The sequence below is a fragment of the Oncorhynchus clarkii genome, chromosome 16, assembly GCF_045791955.1.
Source record: "Oncorhynchus clarkii lewisi isolate Uvic-CL-2024 chromosome 16, UVic_Ocla_1.0, whole genome shotgun sequence".
NCBI classification, from domain to species: domain Eukaryota; kingdom Metazoa; phylum Chordata; class Actinopteri; order Salmoniformes; family Salmonidae; genus Oncorhynchus; species Oncorhynchus clarkii.
The window spans coordinates 21,743,947-21,769,379 of record NC_092162.1 but is presented as its reverse complement, the minus strand read 5'-3'; the positions used below and the strand labels follow the sequence as shown (position 1 = coordinate 21,769,379).

The 25,433-nt window shown below is 43.1% G+C and overlaps 2 protein-coding genes across 5 annotated transcripts in view; one reads left to right on the top strand and one right to left on the bottom strand.

The window, feature by feature from the left end:
- Nucleotides 1–7,667, top strand: part of LOC139368187 (myosin-binding protein C, fast-type-like) — a 51,534-nt gene extending 43,867 nt beyond the window's left edge. For all 4 annotated transcript variants that reach the window (XM_071106823.1, XM_071106824.1, XM_071106822.1 and 1 more), the window contains 12 exons: nucleotides 210–352; nucleotides 570–834; nucleotides 1,004–1,192; nucleotides 1,557–1,691; nucleotides 2,210–2,377; nucleotides 3,444–3,532; nucleotides 3,898–4,093; nucleotides 4,416–4,555; nucleotides 4,863–5,022; nucleotides 5,212–5,348; nucleotides 6,701–6,887; nucleotides 7,551–7,667. In XM_071106823.1, the coding sequence (XP_070962924.1) occupies nucleotides 210–352; nucleotides 570–834; nucleotides 1,004–1,192; nucleotides 1,557–1,691; nucleotides 2,210–2,377; nucleotides 3,444–3,532; nucleotides 3,898–4,093; nucleotides 4,416–4,555; nucleotides 4,863–5,022; nucleotides 5,212–5,348; nucleotides 6,701–6,887; nucleotides 7,551–7,585 (1,844 nt within the window). In that variant the 3' untranslated portion in view covers nucleotides 7,586–7,667. The remainder of the gene's footprint in view (nucleotides 1–209; nucleotides 353–569; nucleotides 835–1,003; nucleotides 1,193–1,556; nucleotides 1,692–2,209; nucleotides 2,378–3,443; nucleotides 3,533–3,897; nucleotides 4,094–4,415; nucleotides 4,556–4,862; nucleotides 5,023–5,211; nucleotides 5,349–6,700; nucleotides 6,888–7,550) is intronic.
- Nucleotides 7,668–9,159: 1,492 nt separating this feature from the next.
- On the bottom strand, nucleotides 9,160–24,589 carry LOC139368188 (testicular acid phosphatase homolog). The gene is made up of 12 exons (XM_071106825.1): nucleotides 24,485–24,589; nucleotides 24,017–24,161; nucleotides 23,336–23,431; nucleotides 22,942–23,028; nucleotides 21,903–22,058; nucleotides 16,565–16,663; nucleotides 13,932–14,030; nucleotides 11,401–11,533; nucleotides 11,021–11,103; nucleotides 10,688–10,794; nucleotides 9,976–10,154; nucleotides 9,160–9,726 (listed from the first exon to the last, which is right to left on the bottom strand). The coding sequence occupies exons 2-12, from the start codon at nucleotides 24,104–24,106 to the stop codon at nucleotides 9,617–9,619; spliced, it is 1,239 nt and encodes a 412-aa protein (XP_070962926.1). The 5' UTR covers nucleotides 24,107–24,161; nucleotides 24,485–24,589; the 3' UTR covers nucleotides 9,160–9,616.
- Nucleotides 24,590–25,433: the final 844 nt, after the last annotated feature.

Genomic DNA, 25,433 nt, shown 5'->3' with positions numbered 1-25,433 from the left:
TTGTGCCCTTCCCCAGATATGTTCTTTGACACAATCCTGTCTCGAAATGTGGTAAAGGTCAAGGGGTCTGAATACTTTCCGAATGCACTGTGTATATGTATGTACGTATGTGTGTGTGTGTGTGTGTACATTAATTATCAATATACTGTAGATATAATAATCTAACATGTACATTTACATTCACACCGTTATTTGCCTTGTGTATAAAGACCCACCCAAGATCCATCTCGACACCACCGGCAACATGGTTTCCCAGAACACCATCATTGTGGTGGCTGGCAACAAGCTGCGCCTGGACGTGGAGATCTCTGGAGAGCCTCCTCCCACTGTCGTCTGGGCAAAGGGAGACACGGTAGGCACTTCCTAAAGTAATTCATATAAATATGTGTGGAAGTCAGTTGCTAATTCTTTAACTCAAATGTTGTCTTGAGTGTTTCCAGTGTGGTTTACATGTATATACAGATATGATATACCTTTAATACATTTACATGTTCATGAAACCAAACACACCTTATTTTCAGGCTAACATACTTTTGCTCGTGGGCGTGTTTTGATTTCTCGTCTCTTAGGCAATCACAGCTGTGGAGGGGCGTGTGAGGACAGAGAACCGGAAGGACCTGAGCTGCTTCGTCATAGAGGGGGCAGAGAGAGAGGATGAGGGCAACTACTCCATCATTGTCACCAACCCTGCCGGAGAGGACAAGGCTCATCTGTTGGTCAAGATTGTTGATGTGCCTGACTGCCCTGAGAATGTAAAGTGTACCTCGGTGGGAGAAGACTGTGCCACCATGGTCTGGGAGCCACCCAAGTTCGACGGAGGCGCACCAGTCACAGGTTTTTAAATACTGAAATACTTTCATGTTAAAAACATGAGTAAACCCTTTTAGTAACAGAACAATGTGGTAGGTGGATGGATGGATGGATGGATTGGTGGATGGATGGATGGATGGATGGAAGGATGAATGGATGGGTCACTCATTCTCTTCCTCTCTCTCTCGTTCAGGCTATCTCATGGAGAGGAAGAAGAAGGGCTCCACCAGGTGGACGAAGCTCAACTTTGACGTGTACGAGGGGGTGACGTACGAAGCCAAGAGGATGATTGAGGGCGTGCTCTACGAGATGAGAGTGTACGCCGTCAACGGCATCGGCATGTCCCAGCCCAGCCTCAATTCCAAACCCTTCATGCCCATCGGTGGGTGGAGTCTCAAACAGATCTCATAATCCCCCCCCCCCGTCACTTTTGGTTGTCTCTCGCGTCTTTCTGGATTGCTCAGTATTGTCAACCCTCACTTTCAGTAGTTTTGTCTCCCTCACTGCCTCTGTCTGTTGTGTCTTCTTTCTTTTTCACCCTCTTTTTTTCTCTCTCTCTCTCTCTCTCTCTCTCTCTCTCTCTCTCTCTCTCTCTCTCTCTCTCTCTCTCTCTCTCTCTCTCTCTCTCTCTCTCTCTCTCTCTCTCTCTCTCTCTCTCTCTCTCTCTCTCTCTCTCTCTCTCTCTGTCCCTGTATCTGTCTCGTACCTCCCTCCGCATCTTTTGTCTCCTTCTCTTCCCACCACAGCTGCAACCAGTGAGCCTCTGGGCCTCAAGGTGCATGATGTCACAGACACCACATGCACCCTGAAGTGGCTGGCCCCTGAGAAGATCGGTGCCGGAGGCCTGGACGGATACGTTATTGAGTACTGCAAGGAGGGAGGTGAGGGTGTGAGACAAAATAAGACCGTTATGCCTTTTAAATGGGAATTTCATTAGGCCTAGCTGTGTCTAAACACAGATTTGTGTCAGTTCAACAATGGCATGAAATGAATGTTGTGCAAAAACAGTAATTTGTTGTGTATTACAAGTTGTGGTAACATAGCTACCCAAACGGTCAGTTTCCTACGCCCTGTGTCAAACGCCATAGTCTATCATTGTCAAACTTTATATATCTTTGTCAAATCTAATTTATCACTGTCAAACCTCATTCATCACTGTCAAACCCCATTCATAACTGTTGTACCTCGTTCAAGGTCAAACCTCATTTATCACACTGTCAAAACCTATTTATCTCAGCCATACTGTACCTCATTTATCACTGCCAAATCTCATTTATCATGGTAAAACCTACTATGTCATTGTAAAACCTAATTTATCATGGTCAAACCTTACGTATAACACAGTCAAAACTCATTTATCGCTTCCTCCTCAGTCTGTTTCCCTTTCTTTTGGTCCTAGACACGGAGTGGGTGGTAGCGAACACTGAGCTGGTGGAGAGACAGACTTACACGGTCCGCAACCTCCCCACCGCGGAGAAGATCAATTTCAGAGTGGTGGCCGTGAACATTGCTGGACGCAGCCCCCCTACCGGCCTGACCCAGCCCGTCACTATCCGCGAGATCGTGGGTGAGTTCTCTGTCGCCCGTAGGAATAGGACTGTGTGTCCTGCTGAACAGGGCCCTGTTGTATTGTATTGGGTTCATTTCAACTTCAATCTGGAGTGGATGACGTAAACCACAACCCCCCCCCCCTCTCTCTCTCCCCATCTCTCTCTCTCTCTCTCCCCATCTCTCTCTCTCTCTCCCCATCTCTCTCTCTCTCTCTCTCTCTCTCCCCCCATCTCTCTCTCTCTCTCTCTCTCTCAATTAAATTCACTGTATTGGCATGATGTAACAATGTACATATTGCCAAAGCTTATTTTGGATATGAGAATGAGAATCAAAATTGTCAATGGGACAACAGTAACAACAATAACCAAGGGTCAAAATAACCATACATTCAACATTAACAATAAGCATACAGTAGAGTACATGTGCAGGTTGATTGGTCTGTCAGACACTTATGGCAGGCAGCAATGTAGTGCGCTGCCATCCCACAGCTCTCTGCGTCCTCCCCCAACAGGACGAGTAGCCTACTCTCATCAGAGAGGTATTTGAAACCTTGAATAAGGGTTTCAAATTTGTGTTTCAAATAAGGGTTTCAAATTTGTGTTTGTGTTTCCCAATACGCAATATAGTTTTGTTTTGACTGTGTTGTAATTTGGTTTATCCTGATTGATTGGATGTTCTGTCCTGAGGCTTCAGTGTGTTAGTAGAACAGGTTTGTGAACTCAGCCCCAGGACCAGCTGGATGAGGGGACTCTTTTCTTTTCTCAGCTCTTGGCATTGCAGGGCTTGGTAGTGATATGAGAGGGGGTCACTGTATTTTAGATGTTTCCAAAACTTAATTGGTCTTTTTGGAGTTTTTATTATTAGTGGATATTGGCCTAATTCTGCCCTGCATGCATTGTTTCTCTCTCTCTCCCCATCTCACACTCTCTCTCTCTCCCCATCTCTCTCTCTTTCCCCATCTCTCTCTCTCTCTCTCTCCCCATCTCTCTCTCCCTCTCTCTCTCCCCATCTCTCTCTCACTCCCCATCTATCTCTCTCTCTCCCAATCTCTCTGCCACTCTCTCTCTGTCTCTCTCCATTAGAACTGCCCAAGATCCGCCTCCCTCGCTACTTGAGACAGAAGTACATTAGAAGAGTGGGCGACAAGATCAACCTGACCATCCCCTTCCAGGTCAGTTGTTCAAAGTTACCCATTAAACCAAGGTTTGTATATTTTTCTATTTTCACCGATTTTATTTGAACAAAAGTTGCATTTTCTGTTTGTTTATTTAACCTTTATTGAACTAGGCAAGTCAGTTAAGAACAAATTATTATTTACAATGACGGCCTACATATATGACGTATGATCCAAGGCTATATTGAATGCTGTGACTTCTACAGAATCACTCTATTTGGGACAAGCTTGAACAGCTTATCAGGTGCCCATTATCTAGCGAAGTTGGTTTACCAGGTACCACTGCAGTTAGTCATTGACAGCTATTGTTTTGTCCTTCATTTGTTTCTATTCTGAACAAAGTATTACCTCGTGTCTAATAGGGTAAGCCACGTCCCAAAGTGCAATGGTACAAGGATGGGGAGGAGCTTGACAGTCGAGTTGCCAGCGTACGCAATTCCGAAGTGGACTCTATCCTGTTCATCCGCTCGGCTGAGAGATCCCACTCTGGGAAGTACGAGTTGGTCCTGCAGATTGAGAACATGGAGGCCAGGGCTATTCTGGAAATCAGGATCGTAGGTAAGAGATGAAAGACAACTGTAGACATAAGTGTCCTCTTTTCTTCCATCCGTTTAATGGCTAATGAACACAACCCAGGATCATAAGTGAAGTGGCTAAGTCATTTAGCATCGCTACTGCCTTCCCGAGAACTGAAGTAGCTACTGTTGTCCCCCAGAACCAGAAATGGCTTGGCTTTTTGCGTTGTTGTGTCGCGGGTTCGAATCTACGAAGTCGACAGTATACTGGCTCTAGGCCGCTGTAATGTCTTACTGTGGTAAATATCGTGCCATTTTTTCATCCTAAACGTTAAAAAAAAGACCATATATTTTTGTCCAATCAGAGACACCCGGGCCTCCTGAGGTAGTGAAGGTCACAGATGTTTGGGGCTTCAACGCTGCGCTGGAGTGGAAGCCACCAAAGGACGACGGCAACTGTGAGATCACCGGTTACACAATACAGAAGGCGGACAAGAAGACAAATGTGAGAGAGGAGGGCATAGGGACAAAGGGATCAAATACTCCATCCCCCAGCATGCAAAGCAAAGCTATGGGCTACTGTATAGGATTGTGAATTTGTGGCATGGGGAATGGGAATAAAAAAGCAACTAGAACCAAATCAAATTATTTAGTAATGGACACCGTGGAATTCTTAAAGTAACTCGAAACACCAGATCACTACAACTGACCACTCTCCTCATTACCCTCGCTTTCTCCCCCCCCCCCCCCCACCATCTCTCTCTCTCATTCTCTCCCCCCACCCCTCTCTCTCTATATATTTCTCTCTCTAGGAATGGTTCACTATCTACGAGCACAACAGGAGGACAAACTGCACAGCCTCAGACCTGATCATGGGAAATGAGTACATGTTCCGCGTCTACAGCGAGAACCTCGTTGGAAAGAGTGAGGATTTCTGCCTCAGCAAGGACACAGCCATCATACCTAAGATAGGTGGGTATGTCTGTGTGTATGCGCGCTCGCGTGCGTGCGTGTGTGTGCTGTGCATACTTACATACCTTATGTCAACAAGGCCTATAGTATCTTCAATGCCTACAGTATTTTAACAGAGACATCCATTACAGTATTAATTAATTACCACTCCGTATTAATTCACTGTATAATAACCTCCCTTTCCTTCAGGATTGGAGTACAACCCACCTCCATTCAAGGAGAAGGATATGCAAAGCGCCCCCAAGTTCATACAGCCCCTGCTTGACAGGTCTGTGGTGGCAGGCTACACTACCGCCATCAGCTGTGCTGTCAGGGGCTTCCCCAAGGTATGTCTTTTGGGACAAGCGGTCCGAATACTCTAACTGTAGGTGCAGGGGAAGGGGAAATTGTTGCTTTGTAGAAGAACCTTTGGCAGCGATTACAGCCTCAAGTCTTCTTGGGTGTGACGCTACAAGCTTGGAACACCTGTATTTGGGGAGTTTCTCCCATTCCTCTCTGCTGATCCTCTCAAGCGCTGTCAGGTTGGATGGGGAGCGTCGCTACACAGCTATTTTCAGGTCTCTCCAGAGATGTGGCTGGGTGGGCCACTCTAGGACATTCAGAGACTTGTCTTAAAGCCACTCCTGCATTGTCTTGGCTGTGTGCTTAGGGTCATTGTCCTGTTGGAAGGTGAACCTTCGCCCCAATCTGAGGCCCTGAGTGCGCTGGAGCAAGTTTTCATCAAAGATCTCTCTGTTCATATTTCCCTCTCTGTTCATACTCTCCCTGCCACTGAAAAACATCCCCACAGCATGATGCTGCCACCACCATGCTTCAGCGTAGGGATGATGCCAGGTTTCCTCCAGACATGATGCTTGGCATTCAGGCCAAAAAGTTAAATATTGGTTTCATCAGACCAGAGAAACTTGTTTCTCATGGTCTGAGAGTCCTTTAGGTGACTTTTGGAAAACTCCAAGAGGGCTTTCATGAGCCTTTTAATGAGGAGTGGCTTCCGTCTGGCCACTCTACCATAAAGGCCTGATTTGTGGAGTGCTGCAAAAATGGTTGTCATTCTGGAAGGTTCTCCCATCTCCAGAGGAACTCTGGTGCTCTTTCAGAGTGACCATTGGGTTCTTGGTCACCTCCCTGACCAAGGCCCTTCTCCCCGATTGCTCAGTTTGGCCGGACGGGCAGCTCCAGGAAGTGTCTTGGTGGTTCCAAACTTCTTCCATTTAAGAATGATGGAGGCCACTGTGTTCTTAGGGACCTTCAATGCTGCAGAATTTTTTTCATACCCTTCCCCAGATCTGTACTTCGAAACAATCCTCGGAGTCTCGGAGCTCTAAGATATTTCTGTTTTTGCAAAAAATTCTGAAAACCTGTGTTCGCTTTGTCATTATGGGGTATGGCGTGTAGATTGATGAGAAACACATTTTTTTTCAATCCATTTTCGAATAAGGCTGTAACGTAACAAAATGTGGAAAAAGGGAAAGGGTCTGAATACTTTCCGACTGCACTGTACATACGCATTTCTAGACATTTACAAGCATTTCAAATGGCTTACTCATGACAGTTTTTAGAAGGTGTTACCATAGTTTTGTTAAGTCCTTCCCCTTGATTTGTGTTACATTGAAGGCCATTAAGGTCGCATACTTGTCATGAAGCCACTGACACAATTCTCTCTTTCGCTCCCACTTAGCCTAAGATCAGGTGGTTGAGGAATAAGATTCCCTTGGACGAGAACCCTCGGTTCCTGATGCAGAACAACCAGGGGGTTTTGACCCTGAACATCCGCAAGCCCAGTCAGTATGACGGGGGCAAGTTCACCTGCAAGGCTATCAACCCTCTGGGGGAGGACGTCGTGGAGTGCACCCTGCTCGTACGAGGTATGGATGGAGAGGGACAGGGGGGAAGGGAGGTGGAGGGAGAGTGGGGGGTGGAGTACAGGGATGGGGAAACGGATTGAGGGAAAAAAAAAAGATGGCGATGTGAGGTAGAGAGAGAGAGAGGGGTTGTGAGGGGGGCGGGATTGGAGAGAGATAAGGCGGAGTGCAAGCTAAAGATAGGAAGTGTGGGGCGAGGGAGGGCGGAGGGAAGGAGAGGGATGGTGGGCGTAGGGTGGGAGAAAGGGATGAGAGAGAGGGAGTGCCAGGTGGAGATATGAGGTACGGAGAGAGGTGCCGGGGGAAGGAGGGAAGGATAGAAAAAAGGAATGGATGAAAGGAGAGAGAGAAAGTGGAGTGCAAGCTGGAGATACAAAGTATGGAGAGAGGGAGGGATTGAGAGGAGGGGTATGGAGGAAAGGATTGGGAGAGCGAAACAGGGAGAGGGGAAAGATATATTCAATATCTTTCCACAATCGTAGAATGATAGTCATTGTAATGGAAACAACACCATGGGTTAAAAAATGAAACTTTTTGTTATATGATTGATGGATTGATTAAATGTAGGTTTTATGGTGTACATTACCTCAAGTATATTGACCATGCAGTATGAACAGCACCTGAATGTTCGTTTTCAACCACTGTCATTTTCTCATCTTCTCATAGCTCTCAAGGACAAGGAGGATGGAGATGAGAAATGAGCTGCAGAATGTTCACAAAACATTCACAATGTTTCAGTAGGTTTTGAAGCATGCGTTGAAATAAAAAAAATACTTGAAGTTTTGGCTGTTTTGGCTGTCTTTATTTCCTCTCGAGCATATTTTGTATTTTCGTGGAACCAGAGTAGTACATAGAAAATACATAGAATCCGAATATTCAGCACGCTTGTTTCACTACAGTTGCAGATTTGGGCAAGTCTCTAAAAGCTTTCCACACCTGGATTGCGCAACATTCGCCCATTATACTTTTCAAAATGCTTCAAACGCTATCAAATTGGGTTGTTGATCATTGCTAGACAACCATTTTCAGGTCTCGCCACAGATTTTCATGTAGATTTAAGTCAAAGCTGCAACTCGGCCACTCAGGAACATTAACTCTCTCCTTGACAAGCAACTCCACTGTAGATGTAGCCATGAGTTTTAGGTTATTGTCCTGCTGAAAGATGAATTAATCACCCAGTGTCTGGTGGAAAGCAGACTGAACCAGGTTTTCCACTAGGATTTTGCCTGTACTTACCTCCATTCTGTTTATTTTTTATCCTGAAAAACTCCCCAGTCTTTAACGATTACAAGCATACCCATAACATGATGCAGCCACCAATATGTTTGAAAATATGGAGAATTGTACTCAGTAATGTGTGGTATTGGATTTGCCCCAAACATAATACTTTGTATTCAGGACAAAAAGTTAATTGCTTTGCCTCATTTTTTGCAGTGTTAATTTAATGCCTTGTTGCAAACAGGACGCATGTGTTGGAATACTTCTATTCTGTAAAGGCTGCCTTCTTTTCACTCTGTCAATTAGGTTAGTATTGTAGAGTTACTACAATGTTGTTGATCCATCCTCAGTTTTCTCCTATCACAGCCATTAAACTCTGTAACTGTTTTAAAGTTTCCATTGGCCTCATGGTGAAATTCTTGAGCACTTTCTTTCCTCTCTGGCAACTGAGTAAGGAAGGATGTCTGTATCTTTGTAGTGACTGGGAACACCACCCAAAGCATAATTAATAACTTCAACATACTCAAGGGGATATATCCAATGTCTGCTTTTTATTTCTTACCCATCTACCAATAGGTGCCCTTCTTTGCGAGGCATTGGAAAACCTCCCTGGTTGTTGTGGTTGAATCGACTGAGGGACCTTACCTCTAATTGTATGTGTGGAGTATAGAGATGAGATAGTCATTCAAAATCATGTTAAACACTACTACTGCACACAGAGTGAGTCCATGCGACTTATTATGTGACTTAAAGTACATTTTTACTCCTGAACTTATTTAGGCTTGCCATGACAAAGGGGTTGAATAAATCAAATCTAATTTGATTTGTCACATGCACCGAATACAACCGGTGTAGACCTTAGAGGGAATTGCTTACTTACTTAACCAACAATGCAGTTTTAAGAAAATACCTTTTTAAAAAGTAAGAGATAAAAGTAACAAATCATTAAAGAGCAGCAGTAAAAGAACAATAGCGAGGCTATATACAGGGGGGTGCCGGTACAGAGTCAATGCGCGGGGGCACCGGTGTCGAGGTAATTGACGACTTATTGACTCAAGACGTTTCAGCTTTTCATTTTTAATTAATGTATAATTAATTTTAAAAAAATGTAAAAACATAATTCCACATTGACATTATGGGGTATTATTGTGTGTGACAATAAAATCTTAATGTAATCCATTTTAAATTCAGGCTGTAAGACAACAAAATGTGGAAAAAGTCAAGGAGACAACTAATTCAATCATTTTCTAAATATTATAAAAGCCAAATCACTCAACAAAGACCTAAGATGACTTGACATTCTGCTAAATAGAACAACATCCAATAGGAACTAAATACAATACAATACAATACAGTACAATGGGATCACAAGAGAACAAAATTCACAAGGTCATTGTATGGATCATTTCCATTTTCATCTCATAGTAGGCCTATAAGTATTGATGTATTGCCCTGTCCTCTCCAAATGCCCCCATGATGTTTTAGGAAGACTTATTCAAGCCTGGAGAGCCAGACTACCCCTCCCTGGAGTACAGGTTTCTCCTCTGGTGAATTAACACTGCTATGCTGGCCAACAGCGCCATTGTCAGGATAGCCACTGCCACTGCAAGCGCCGCAATGACACCTTGCAAAAGTCAGGAGAGATGCAAGGAAGATAAGTAATCAGATTGAAAAGATTTCCGTCTTAAGAGTCCGGTTTCAATGAGTAATGGCAGTTTCCGATTAAACGTTATGTTTACTTATACTTACAGTATCTGTGGCAATATTTATGGATATTCTGGTGTATAGAATGACAGAAAAATGAGCTCCTATAAGCAAAAGTAACAAAGCAAAACCTTTGAACCATTAAGACAATATGGACTACCTTTCTTACCTGTGTTGGACCATGATGGTTTGAGCCCACACTCGGCGTCCCAGTCCGTTGAGATGACATCTTTAACCAGGTCAGTGAATGAGGTCAGAGGGCACGGAGTTGTCTCACAGCCAGGCACAGGGGTCGGGTAGGGATCATGGGATGAGTCATTACGGTAATACAAGTCAAGAGAATAGGACCTGGAATAGTTCACACAGACTATGTAAAGACATAGCCGACAGTCATGTGTTATGCAGATTTCTGTAACACTTTAATACTAATTTCACATCTCACATACCATTTAGTTGTCATTTAAAGGTGCAATATGCAGAAATCGCTCAGCTATTTTCTGGTTGCTAAAATGCTAATAGTAATAAAACAAGCAATGTATAGTGTAAAAAAAATCATTGTATCTTCTAAACCACTGTGCAATATCTTTTCAATTAGCAAAAATATTGTATTTTCAGCTCTTTGAAGCTGGTGTACAAAACCGAAAGTAAAAGATGCAAATATGAAGCTTAAGCACGGGAAGCATAGAAATAGCGCACATAGAACAGATATAGCGCTTCTTGGACTTGCTTTTAATGTGAATGACGATGTGAACTTTTTCAGGTCACCCAAAAATGTACATATTGCAGCTTTAAACCAAATAATTTGTACAGTTTATTGCGCTAAAACATTAGCCTTGTACATGTGATCATTTCTGGAGGTATCACAACTAAAACTACATTACCCATCGTCCTCTTGGTAGAACTCAAAGAGCTGACAGGCAGCATAAGGAGGAAGAAGACCATTGTACACGTCTAGGGCAGCCTGGAGAGTGATGAGGGTGGAGTCATGCTAGAGAGAGAGAGAGATGTACACATTAGAACACAGAATGAACTGTGTCGCATAAATTGCATAATCACATAGCATTAACATTGTGTTTGGTCATGCGTGGATGTGCTTGTGAATGTATAAATATGAATACGGAGACATGCTAGATGTCAGATTGCATAATATGAAGTGTGAGTGTACAATTAAGTATGTGGATGTGTGTGTGTGTGTGCCAGCGGTGTTCACTAACTGCTGAATACATGATGAACTTGAGCGTGCTCCCTTGCTCCATTGCCTTGGAGAAATTCCTCAGGATGGCATTCAACAGAACCCCTAAACAATAAACAAACCATCAACATTATAAAAACAATCATAGTGACATACACGCAAACAAACAAACTGTTGGCATAATCCAACTCATTAACATAACATTCAGACCAACTCACAATCCACAGGATATTTCATCCACTCAGCATGAGCAACCTCTCAGCCCACAGTCACAACATTAACTCAACGTCACTTCAACTTATTTTCAACTCTCAACCCACAGCCACAACACCAAAGCGACATTACTTCAACTCTTTTACAACCCACATGACCTCTGACACCTTCTGAACTCTAACCTCTCACCTCCTGAGAGCCTGGCCTTTTCCTTTCTCTTGTGAGTGACAACGCTGAACATGACCTCAAAGGAGGATATTTCCTGTAGAGTGTTGAGTACTTCCTGTGTGGCCCAGCCAGGGGTGGTCAGGTTGTGATTCCTCTAACAAGGGTACAATGACAACCGTTAGCATCGTTCTGTTTGAAGAGCAACTCTTCTACAACACATGAGTCACAACCAAGCCTATATCAGTGTAATTATTGTGGATGCATCCCAAATGGCACCCTATTCCCTTTAAAGTGCACTACCTTTGACTAGGGCACATAGGACTCTAGTATACAATATTGAAAATAGGGTCCCATTTTGGACGCCACCTGTATTTCACGGTTTGTATAAGTCTTTCTATTTATATCCATCTCTGAAAATAACAGATGATGGATGAACACTTTGCACTGGTGATAATGTGTATTACTGTATGTATGACCATGTCTACCTCTTATATAATCAAGGATATTATTCATTTCAACGAGCTATTGAGTTATTCATCAAGCCCAACTGCCGAGGTGATCACATGGCAGTGTTCCCCTATGTTGTTTGTTCCCAGGCTGGGGTACAGAGGCCCAAAGAGTAACATCCAGGCTTTCTGGCATCAAAGTTGTCAATTGAAACCAATAGAAGCCAAACTCTTTGACACAGGGCAACTTGCAAGAGAGGTAGGCAGGGGAAGGGAGGGGAGGCGTCCTGCCTATATAATGAGTGAGGCAGGATGCAGAGTCAGATGAACTCATGGATGCAATTTATGTCTCTGTGTAGTATTTGTATTTTTGCATTTATTATGGATCCCCATTGGCTACTCTTCCTAGGGTCCAGTAAAATTAAGGCAGTTTATACCATTTTAAAAACATTACAATACATTCACAGACTGTGTGCCCTCAGGCCCTACTCCACCACTACCACATATAAACAGTACAAAATCCATGTGTACGTGTGTGTATAGTGCGTATGCTATAATGTGTGTGTGTGTGTGTGTGTGTTTGTGTTGCTTCACAGTCCCGCTGCTCCATGAAGTGTTTTTTAATCTATTCTAAATCTATTTTAACTGCTTGCATGAGTTACTTGGTGTGAAATAGAGTTTAGTACTGTGCGCCTTCCATAGTCTATTCTGGATTTGGGGACTGTGAAGAAACCTCTGGTGGCATGTCTTTATCATCGGATGGGGCCACAGTGTCTCCTGACCCCTCCTGTCTCAGCCTCCAGTATTTATGCTGCAGTAGTTTATGTGTCGGGGGGCTAGGGTCAGTTTGTTATATCTGGAGTACTTCTCCTGTCTTATCCGGTGTCCTGTGTGAATTTAAGTATGCTCTCTATAATTTTCTCTTTCTCTCGGAGGACCTGAGCCCTTGGACCATGCCTCAGGACTACCTGGCATGATGACTCCTTGCTGTCCCCAGTCCACCTGGCCGTGCTGCTGCTCCAGTTTCAACTGTTCTGCCTGCGGCTATGGAATCCTGACCAGTTCACCGGGCGTGCTACCTGTCCCAGACCTGCCGTTTTCAACTCTCTAGAGACAGCAGGAGTGGTAGAGATACTCTTAATGATCGGCTAACTGACATTTACTCCTGAGGTGCTGACCTGTTGCACCCTCGACAACTACTGTGATTATTATTATTTGACCCTGCTGGTAATTTATGAACATTTGAACATCTTGGCCATGTTCTGTTATAATCTACACCCGGCACAGCCAGAAGAGGACTGGCCACCCCTCACAGCCTGGTTCCTCTCTAGGTTTCTTCCTAGGTTTTGGCCTTTCTAGGGAGTTTTTCCTAGCCACCGTGCTTCTACACCTGCATTGCTTGCTTTTTGGGGTTTTAGGCTGGGTTTCTGTACAGCACTTTGAGGTATCAGCTGATGTACGAAGGGCTACATAGATAAATTTGACTTGATTTGTGGTGTATGCATGGATGTCCGAGCTGTGTGCCAGTAGTTCAAACAGACCACTCGGTGCGTTCAACATGTCAATACCTCTCACAAATACAAGTAGTGATGAAGTCCATCTCTCCTCCACTTTGAGCCAGGAGAGATTGACATGCATATTATTAAAATTAGCTCTCTGTGTACATCCAAGGGCCAGCCGGGCCGCCCTGTTCTGAACCAATTGCAATTTTCCACAGTCCTTTTTGTGGCACCTGACCACACGACTGAACGGTAGGAAGTTAGAGGTAGTTTCGTAAGCCAATGCTAACGAGCATTAGTGCAATGACTGGAAGTCACCGAGTGGTACGGACAACATGCAGGAAACGTGAGTTTAATGGGTTTCAAGCAAGTCGGTGTATGCATCCCAAATGGCACCCTATTCTCTACAGTGCACTTCTTTTGACCAGAGCCCTACGGGCCCTTCACAAACTAGGTGGCCTATAAAGGGAAGAGGGTGCCATTTGGGACGTAGATCCCTTTGAAGGGGACCTGCAACAAACCCTAGAGGGGAAACCCTACATGTGGAATAGTATTTATTTCAGAGTCAGAGTTTGTATGCAGAGAGCTACATACAATAGTCCAGTACCTGACAGGAGAGAGTGTCGTAGACCCTCCATATGGAATTCCTGCCCAGCAGCCTAGACACAGGATACCCAGTGTGGTTGGAGAGCTCCTGTATAAATCGCTGTGGGAAGATGTTCATCTTATACGATTTTTTCATTTATTCCAGTCAGTCAATGTTATGATTGCGCCTGGTGGATTCCTAAAAGCGATCACTCGGTCACATATTCACATGTCACATTAGTTTTTTGCTTCCATAAACAGTTGATTATTAAAACCGTAAGTCTTGTCAAATAAGGGCACCGTACCAAGGTTTTGTTTTATATCCACAGTGCTTAGTCGAGAGAAAATGACTCAGGGGAAAGGTTCATCTACACTGATGCAAAATACATGATTACTGTCAGTACGTAGTGAAAGGTCATCCTTCTAGGTCCAGTATGAAGCTTTGGTGGCGACCCGACCAAATTCAGATAGAAATGTGAGTCTGATAAGCAGCACATTCTATGTGAGCTATTTCTATGCTTCCCGTCCTGAAAGAGATTGAACGGGATATTATGGACTTACATATTGTACGAATTGGAATTCCTAACATATCATACATTTTGGCTCATGAGCGCTACTTTTCAACTACTGGCTGAAACTATACAAAACCGTTTATAACGTAATTTTTACTTTTCGTTTTGTACACCAGCTTGAATCATCTCAAAATACGATCTTTTTTTATTTTAGAAAATATATTTCACCGCAGTTTAGATTATTTAATGATTCTCTACACTTGTTTTGTCATATCAACAGAAATTAGGCGAACATGATAGATTCTTAGCAACCAGCTAATGGGGAGCGATTTCTACATATTATGTCTTTATGCCCATTAACCTTTCACCTGCTTTTCAGATCACATAAAATGAGACGAGAGGAAGCCACTTGTGACTATTAAGATGAACACAGGGTGACAAAAAAAATTCAGATAGATACTCCATCTTCTCACCAGAGGGTAGTAAAGAGCACCAAGGACACCTCCATCAAAAGCCAGACATCTCCATAATAGGAATCAGGATGGGATTCAGTTAATTAAAGCCTTTTCATTTTAATTCTCAATATAATTCAATCCTGTCATTAATTAACAGCTCTGAGAATGTGAGAGAAATTGCACCAAGCAGCTTTTTGGAAGATGAAGGAGAAAACTGTGAGTGAGGAAATCACTGAGGACCTGATGTCACACCGAAATAACTAACAAGGCCTTTGTGACAACTAATAACCTACTGGAATGAAACAATAATTCAGTCTTTGAATAACAAACACATGTAGCAAGTGAGTCAAAGTGAATTCACAAGACAAGATTAATAGGGACAGGGTTGTGAGGAAAAGGGTTTCATTGCTGCGACATATTGCTCAAGGCCCATCTATGACAGGATAGGACTTGAAATGACTAGACAGAACAACAAAAAGAAACATTAACAATAACAACGTAAAAAAAAACTAGGGAAAGCGATCGAGGTGTGTTTGATAACCTTGGAGTTTCTCCCTTTGGGGCTATTCTATTTGGACAAACTCAATCAAGCGCAGAGTATTTGACATACTACTATGCATTTGACACAGGTCTGAACATGTTATGTCATGTCTACTACAGGTGTAGTATCTTCATTTTTAAAACTCCCGAGTGGCGCAGCAGTCCCTGGTTTGAATCCAGGCTGTATCACATCCGGCCGTGATTGGGAGTCCCATAGGGCGGCACACAATAGGCCCAGCGTCGTCCGGCTTTGGCCGGGGTAGGCCGTCATTGTAAATAATAATTTGTTCTTAACTGACTTGCCTTGTTAAATAAAGATTATATATATATATATATATATATATATACATACATATACATACACACATATATACATGTATATATATATATATATATATATATATTGATCACTCTGTTGTCACTGAGAATTTTCCTTGCAGGGCAGGATATTCAAATGAGCCTCGTTCTTTACATACATTCACTGAAAACCTGTAGTTCTCTTTCTCTCTTGCTCGCTCAAACACTAAATCAACAGACAGAATAAATGTCCTACTATCGTAGGTCCTACTACTGCCACATTAAAATGTACAACAATGTATCTGAAATGCAGCCATACACATCAACAACTGTCGTTGTATATACCTTATTATTAACTGGGTGGTTCAAGCCCTGAATGCTGATTGGCTAACAGACGTGGTATATCAGTATACCACGCGTATGACAAAACATGTATTTTTACTGGTCTAATTACATTGGTAACCAGTTTATAATAGCAATAAGGAAACTCAGGGGTTTGTGGTATATGGCCAATATACCACGTCTAAGGTCTGTATCCAGGCACTCTGTGTTGCGTCGTGCGTAAGAACAGGCTGTATACCACACCCCCTCGGGCCTTATTGCTTAAATAACACAAATAGATAATGGTCTCTACTACAACATAGTGTATCCGAAATGCAGCCTATCGCCTACTGTAGCCTATCAAAACTCATTTCCGTTTGAAATTATCAGTGAAAAAAAATACAAAAATAAAATCCTCCTGCAGCAGGATCAATTTCCTCCTGCGACGAAACTGGTCCAATTAAGATGTATGAAGCGTCATAGGCTTTAATGCTGTGATGTGTTACCTTGACAACTCTTCTGAGACTTACCTGGTGAGACTTGAGAACTCTCCGGTAGTGTTCGCTGTCAAACGTCTCCCCCATCAGCTCTCTAAACCTGGGGCAGTGTTTGCTTGGGGACTTCAACAGCTTGTGAAATCCAAGACAAAACAACAATTTTTATTCCTCTGTCAAATTCCTCTTCCTCTTCTCATAAAACCCAGGTACACTCAGTTTACAGCGTTGCTTTACTAGGGGCCCTTCCTTTCTTTTCTTTTTAATGCCGCCTCAGTGCCAAATGGCCTATTGGTCAGAGAAATGGACATGAAGGCCCATGCTCACATCTCAAATGGGCGTAGTGATATTGAGTTCCACATCAGGCCCCAACAAAACCAATATATCTTGATTCAAACTACTACTTCAGATGGGATGGGTCTCCACTTCTGGGACTATTTCATTGGTTCCAATGTAACCAGGCAAGCTCAATCAAGCACAGCTAAAGTTTTTGAAAGAAAACAAACACTATTTTGAACCCAGGTCTACTGGAAAGATTCATACAGCTGATTTAATGGATGATGTGTGAGTGAGTGAGTGGGCACGTTTATCTCTGCCAGCCAGCCGCCAGCTGTTAGGAACACCACATGAAATTTAGGAGCACCAGAAAATCTATATTTTTTAATTGCTTGAGATATACTGTACGTGGCCTATATTAATTCTAGATACTTTTGTGCCCTAAAAATATGTAACACAGTAAATACATTTGTTTATTTTAAAAGCTAAAATGCTGATATAAATAGCTGTCATTAAAATTACAAAGAAAATTGTGGAATATTTAGTTTCTACATTGTGTAAAAGCACTATTTTCATATTGCGATGCATTACATTGAAAATTATACATGGTCTCTTTAAAAATGTCAGGTTTGCGATTAAGAGCAACGCTGTTAGTGAAAGGAAGGGCTAGGAATCCCATTGGGCTATAAATGGAGGACAGTGTAATGCCCCACCCAGCAGATTGTAGAACAATCGCGTTCACGTTGTCATGCTGCTTCACGTGGTTGCTAAAATGATCGTCACGCAATCCCTTCTCAAAGTCAGGGTATGAGTCAAGAAACCTGAATATTTTTCTCGAAAGTACATAATGTCATCATTCCAAAGCTATACGATGTTACATCTCGGAAAAAAACTGTAATGCTGTACTTCTTGCTCATGCTAATGTTGGGTTTTTAAACTAGTCGCCCAATTGACCCCCATTCACTCCTTGAAGGAGATCTTTTCTTGTCGTAGAATAGCCCAGAATGCACCTTGCGGCCCATTGACGACGCATGGCAACATACACAATTGCATTAATACGATTTCAAATGGAGTTTCCAATCTCCTCAAAAGTATCTCTGTTAGTAGTGTGTGATTGCAGCCGCAATCGAGCATCCAATTGGTTTCTGCATGAACCCCCCCTTGAGCACACCATCTTCATGGTTGTGTGACACTTTTGATATTCTGTATTTCCCCTGATTGTCTATGCAATTAAAACGTGGGTCTAAAGGGAAATAAAAGTATTATCAGAGTTTTTACCAGTGTCTGAGCTAGCTAGCTACAGGTGTCGCACCCGCCTTCCGTCTACTGTGTACCGGAGTCTAGCTAACTAGTCCTTCGCTAACGCCTGCTTGCTAGCACACAGTGTCCTTCGCTCCCACCGGCTGAACACCTGCCCTTAACAGAACTGCAGGAAAACAGTGCCCGACAGGCGGGGGCAAAGTACACTGTCTACTGATGTCCTAGATAGCTAGCTATCTATCCTGCCTCCTGCCTGCTATGTACCGGAGTCCTAGCTAGTTAGCTAGCACCCAGTGTCCTTCACTAACGCCTGCCGAACACCTGCCCCCGCCATCGTTAACAGAACTGGAGGAAAGCAGTGCCCGACATGCAGGGGCAAAGAACACAGTCTACCGTTTTCGTAGCTAGCTAGCTAGCTACCGTTGTCGCCCCCGCACCATCTTATTTTTCTATGATATTAAGGCAGTCCACAAAAAAAACAACTTTTAAGGTGCATGTCACCACCTACTGTGCTGGAGTGTGCGATCAATCATGGCCTGCCAAATTCTGTACCAAGAAAATACATTTTTAAACCAAATAAAGCTCTACTAACTTCTACCACACCCTTCCCTCAAAAACCCTCCCAAGCCCCCCAACCTCATTAAATATGATCTATATTATGTTGAAACAATCCACCCTTAGGATTATTCAACATATCAACAACCATTTTGACAGTAACATCAGTTACCCCCATCACTATTTTGCCGTATCCACAATAGCCTTCAAGCTGATATTTCTGCTTTCCACAACCCGAGTGGTGTTGATAACCTTACCAATGAAAGCTATGAAATGAACCTTTGACACAGCATATTCATGAGCGCAAGATTTCTGAACAGGTCTCGAAACAATGCCGGGACCAGCCCCAACAGTAGGTCCACTTACTACAGGAGCAGCCATGGAAGCTCCATCAGTCCGCACTGTAGTTCCACCAATCTGTTTACCAGCCTCTGCATAGAGTGCATTCGGAAAGTATTCATACCCCTTGACTTTTTCCACATTTTGTTACGTTACAGCCTTATTCTAAAATGTCTTATTTCCTCATCAATCTACACACAATACCCCATAATGACAAAGCGGAAACAGTTTTCTTTCTCAATTTTTTGGCAAATTTATAAAAAATAACAAAACAGAAATACCTTATTTACGTAAGTATTGAGACCCTTTGCTATTAGACTCGAAATTGAGCTCAGGTGCATCCTGTTTCCATTGATCATCCTTGAGATATTTCTACAACTTGATTGGAGTCCATCTGTGGTGAATTCAATTCATTGGACATGATTTGGAAAGGTCCCACAGTTGACAGTGCATGTCAGAGCAAAAACCAAGCCACGAGGTCGAAGGAACTGGCTGTAGATCTCCGAGACAAGATTGTGTTGAGGCACAGATCTGGGGAAGGGTACCAAACTTTTCTGTAGCATTGAAGTTCCCCAAGAACAAAGTGGCCTCCATCATTCTTAAATGGAAGACGTTTGAAACCACCAAGACTCTTCCTAGAGCTGGACGTCCGCCCAAACTAAACAAATGGGAGAGAAGGGCCTTGGTCAGGGAGGTGACTAAGAACACAATGTTCACTCTGACAGAGCTCCAGAGTTCCTCTGTGGAGATAGGAGAACCTTCCAGAAGGACAACCATCTCTGCAGCAATACACCAATTAGGCCTATATGGTAGAGTGGCCAGACGGAAGCCACTCGTCAGTAAAAGGCACATAAAAGCCTGCTTGGAATTTGTCAAAAGGCACCTAAAGACTCTCAGACTATGAGAAACAAGATTATCTGGTCTGATAAAAAAACTATTTGGGCTGAATGCCAAGCGTCACGTCTGGAGGAAACCTGGCACCATCCCTAAGCTGAAGCATGGTGGTGGCAGCATCATGCTGTGGAGATTAGGCTAGATCTTTGATGAAAACCTGCTCCAGAGCGCTCAGGACCTCAGACTGGGCCGAAGGTTCACCTTCCAACGGGACAACAACCCTAAGCGCACAGCCAAGACAATGCAGGAGTGGCTTCGAGACAAGTCTCTGAATGTCCTTGAGTGGCCCAGCCAGAGCCTGGTCTTGAACCCGATCAAACATCTCTGGAGAGACCTGAAAATAGCTGTTCAGCAATGCTCCCCATCGAACCTGACAGAGCTTGAGAGTGTCAGCAGAGAATAATGGGAGAAACACCCCAAATACAAGTGTGCTAAGCTTGTAGCAACCATACCAAGATGTCTTGAGGCTGTAATCGCTGCCAAAGGTGCTTCAACAAAGTACTGAGTGAAGGGTCTGAATACTTTTGTAAATGTGATATTGAATTATTTAAATGTTTAATTTTTTATACATTTGCAAAAATGTCTAAAAACCTGTTTTTGCTTTGTCATTATGCAGTATTGTGTGTAGACTGATGAGGGGGGGAAACAATTTAATCCATTTTAGAATAAGGCTGTAACTTAATAAAATGTGGGAAAAAGTCAAAGGGTCTGAATACTTTCCGAATGCACTGTATACATTATGACTGATTCTATATCTCTGAGCCTCTCTAACTTCTCTCTGCACCTGGCATCCACCAAATGATGCACTATGTGGTCGTCGTACCCCCCTTCCACAATTACAACTCTTAACCTTCACATTGCTCCCACATTCACCGTAATCATGTTCTGCTCCACACTAGGCACATATTTTCTTTCTTTTACACTGAACAACTAACTACATGTCCCATTCTTTGGCATTAAAAACACTGCAATGGGGATGAGACCAATTCTCTGACATTGAAACTAAGGAATCCTATCTGTACTTTTCTAGGCAAAACCTTCTCAAACCTCAGCAGCATTGATAAGCTTTCACTTCTTTGACCCTCTTTCCTGCTGATCAACCTTTTGGCCTCAATCCCTCTGCCTCCCTTCACATTTTCTTCCATATCATCTATGGACGTAGATATTTGGACCCCAGTGATGACTCCCCTCGACCTAGCATAAGCACCAGGGACATGGCTTTTAATCTTCTTCCCATTAAGCTTTTCCATTACAGAATCTTCCCTTGCTGAGCCTGGCTACCACAAAACACTAGCAATCTACCATTTCCAATGAACCAGGCTAGTTTGACTTCACCTATCTCTACGACGTCGGTTAATCGGATAGGGTGTAAATGAGGCCCTGTGTTCTCATCAAACACCATCACAACTTTCCACTCCAACACATTATTACTCTTGCTTCCTACCTTGGCCCTCTTTACGCTTTGCAGACTAGACGCTCCACTGCTTTCAGTATCATGATCTCTCTTCTTCCTATGTCTTTCCTCTACAGACCATTCAGATCCTTGACCCTCATCCTCCCACTCCATATCAGCAGAACGGTCACCCATATTGATCGCATCCCAGCACAGCTGTTGCTTCTCCAACCTTGTCTCAATTTCCTCCACTTCGTCCGCACTACTCGCCGCGATTCCCAACCATCCGCCATACGTTACCGTTCCCCGGACCGGTCTTTTTTGCTCTGTTGTGGTTCTTCCATCTGGAGGGAGCTGCCAGCTTGCGGTCAATTTTCCATAGGAAGGTGAAAATGTTGCGCCGATACTATTGGTCAGATCTTTTGACCTGGTTTGACCTGGTTTGACCACCATTACTACCTCGCTGGAGTAATGGTGAAACCATGACGTGAATGAATCTGCACTCGCTTGTTTCTCTAGGGCACAGGGGAACAAATGGTACAGTGTGAAGCCTTATCGTTACAGATGCTTTCGTAGTCGCTCAGTGCTCCCAAAATAAAACTCCTAGTTGCACAGGAAAATATTTGGTCGCAGGTTTAGAGCCCTGCGCCCGCCTACCTTATCCTGTGCTCTGGTGACAGTGTGCACTGGAATGGGCCGCCATGGTAACTGGGGCATGAGGGGAGGGGGGCGTCTGTTTGGGGGGAACAGCCCAGCCAGGTTAGCCTGGGCACTCATTAGAGTGCGGTCATAGTCTGTACTCCGCACGTACACCTGTGTGGAGGGAAAGAAGTAAAGCTTAGGTTCCTATGTCTATACCAGCATACCACTTAGAGAATGCATGTCCAAAAAACTGCTTCACTGTACAGTAAGTGGTTTGCCAGTGTGCATAATGGAACAAAGCTTTACTGTATTAAGAATTAATATGTTCTATTTAAAATGTGCTTTTCCCTTTTCTGTCATCCTATGTGAAGTGATTGCACACTGTAAATCATTTTGACAACATTGGCTTTTCCTGTGATGCCGATAAAGCTTGCTTGAATTCGAATGTGACATGACAGGGGACAGGAAAGGTACAGCACGAGCTGAAACTTGAGTGTGACAACAAATCGTTAGCGACAGCGAATTAGGAAAGTTGTTATTTTGGTGGTAATTGCTACTTTATGGACGGAGGGAGGGGAAAAGGGAGAGGGAGACGGGGACGAGAGAGAAAAAGATAAAGAGATAGAGTGGAGTAAAGAGAAAAAGGGAGAAAACGACAGGAAGTGAAAGTGAGCGACTGGAAGAGGGAAATCAGATCTTTGTTGTAATGCCAGTACGATGCGAACTGCCTTGGGGCACACAGAGCCAAACAACATGCATGCAGCCTAATGCACAGTGACGAGATCAGGCGAGATTAGCCCACATGTTACATCATGTTATGAGGCCGGGGTGATGATGTCATCAACATGAGTCATTCTCATTAGCCTACACCATAACAGACATTACAGGCACTAAGTACCACACATGGATATTGTGTGGTCATATGCTCCAAAGAACCCAGACGTATAGCCCGAAATAGATTTGCCAAGACTTCAAATGCACAAACAGCACACATGGTAAACAATGCAATTTCTCTCCTGTGTAATATGTACACGTTTGGGCTCCAGTAACGCACCTCTTTGCTGTTGTAGTCTTCACTGAGGAAGTGTCCATAGCGTCTCTTTAGAAACCTGCCGAAGTCAAACTGCTGTCTCATCCCCAACTGAGCCAAGTGAGACAAAAAAATACGAGAGAAAGCTTATACCTCACACAACAGCCTAGGTCAAGATAGAACTTCTACGGAGAAGATTTAGGAGATATTACTGTGAAGTGCGATAATATTGCTTGTTTTTGTTACGGCACATGATTATCTAACATTTCATGACAGACTCCTTCAACTTTTTCTAAAGAAAATGTGTGCGCTTTCTTAAGTTGTAGAAGAAGTTACAGGCACATTCAGAATGGAAATACAGGCAAAGGGTTATGTTTTCGGGAAACATAATTGTCATTGCATACTCAAACTTCTGTACCTCAGTTAGCTGCCCGAAGCCTTGTGCCCACACTTCCTCACCGTGAGGGTCCATGGGAAACGACTCAATGGGGGATCGATCGCCATGACGAAATACCTTACGCCAGTCATATGTTTAATGTCATATGTATAGAGTACTTTACACAAGTCATATGTCTTATATTCTATATAAGTATATTTTAAGTATATTTTATATCTGGTGCTAACGTGTCCTATGTCCTAATCTCATCCACAATTCCAGTTGTGCCCACATATTAGTCGTTGCATCTACACGTGGTATTAAAATGTGTCTCTTATCCGTTTACTTGTGTCCCCATTGTGACCAGATATCCTAGTCTCTCCGGAGGTGGTCAGGAAGATCGGCTCACAATCAGCAAATAATACATATTTTAATCATCTACACCTGTCTTAAAATGTGGGCACAATCAGAATGTGGACAAGATTGGGACAAAGGACACATGTTAGCACCAGGTATAAACGGGGCTAAAATTGGGTTAAATTAAGCTTGATTGATTGGTTTAATACATGGCTCCTACATCAGACATAAAATACAATATGATTATTGATCATCTTATTTACTTATTTTCCCTTCAAGCATAAACCAAGTGTTGAATCTATCAGGATTTCATTAAACATTTTAAAACAAATCCCAGAGGAGTAAAGCAGAACTGTAAAGACTTACGGCAACAACAAATTTCAGAATGCGGGATTCAGTCGATGAGACACAAGAGAGAAGTAAAAGGTAACCCAAAGTTGTCAGGCACCCCACCATCTCCTCTGTAGTTTCTTTCACTTCTGTTACAGTGGGGTCGCCTTTTAGAGGTTAACTGAAAAAAAATGTCATATCGATTATCGATACAGACAATGAAAACGTTCTGCCAAATTCAGTTTATTTGCTCACTCAATATTACTTGGAAACTTTTAGCAGAAACACACTTTTTGGCAAGTCCATTAATAAGGTCATTATTTTATATAAATGTAATGGTGATTCTAATTCCACAAGTTTAATAGTTAACTAATAATAGTTTGTTTGTTTAATAATAGTTTGTTAATTTCTTCTGAACCCTTACGTCATTAAATGTAAATGATGACCTGTCATATAACAAACTAGAATAATTATAAAACATAATTACTGCAAATGTTCACTTACCTTAATTTGTGTGTAATAGACTCGGAGTAGTTCCTTACAGCTGGTTTGTATTTTAAGAAATCTATGAGAAAAAGGCCCACTGCAGTAAACCTCATCTGTGAAGCTATACACAGATACGAATTGACATTTAGTGCATGTTTCACTAAAGGATGCACTGCTTTCCTAACCCACCTAGCTGACCCCCACTTCCTCTTCTCTTCCTCTCTCCCTTGTGATGCCTGCTCCCGATTCGCACGGGCCGCTCAAAATCCTAATCACTGTATCTGTCAATCTCACTCGCTCTCCCTTGACGTACCAATGGACCAATATACCCTGGCAGTTCTCTTCAGTTTCGCATTTGATCTGTAGACATATATGTCCACCTCAGACAGGACAGCTCTCCTTATGTAGCAGCCATACAGTGCCTGTGGTGAAACAAGCCCTAAACATGAGAATCATTCTTTAACAAGGCTCTAACGATAGCCTTACTCACTTGGTGCCTCACTTGGTGCCCCCCACCACCACCACCACACACGCGCGCACACACACACACACACATCCTTGGGCACACAGACACATGCTTACATCCATGAATGCATTCACACAAGCAAGCACACATGCAATTACGCACACACAGCACATGCATGCATCCACACACACCGCACACACACCGCACACACACAGACCGGGGCCACAAACACTCATTATATCGTGCCATGTCATCCACCATGGATTTTGCCCCAAAATTACAGGGCCTGCAGTGTTTTCCCTGACTTAGCAAACTTGTAGGGTTCTGTTAGTATCAAAGTCGCCTTATGGGTCAGTAAAATAGGGTAATATGATGTACTATAGGCTTATAATTTATGACCCATCATGATTGGAACAAGTGAGCTATTTTGTAACCCTGTACATTCTTAGAATGTGGGGACAGCCAAAGAACCCTTTTGGAACCCTTTTTTGTAAGAGTGTA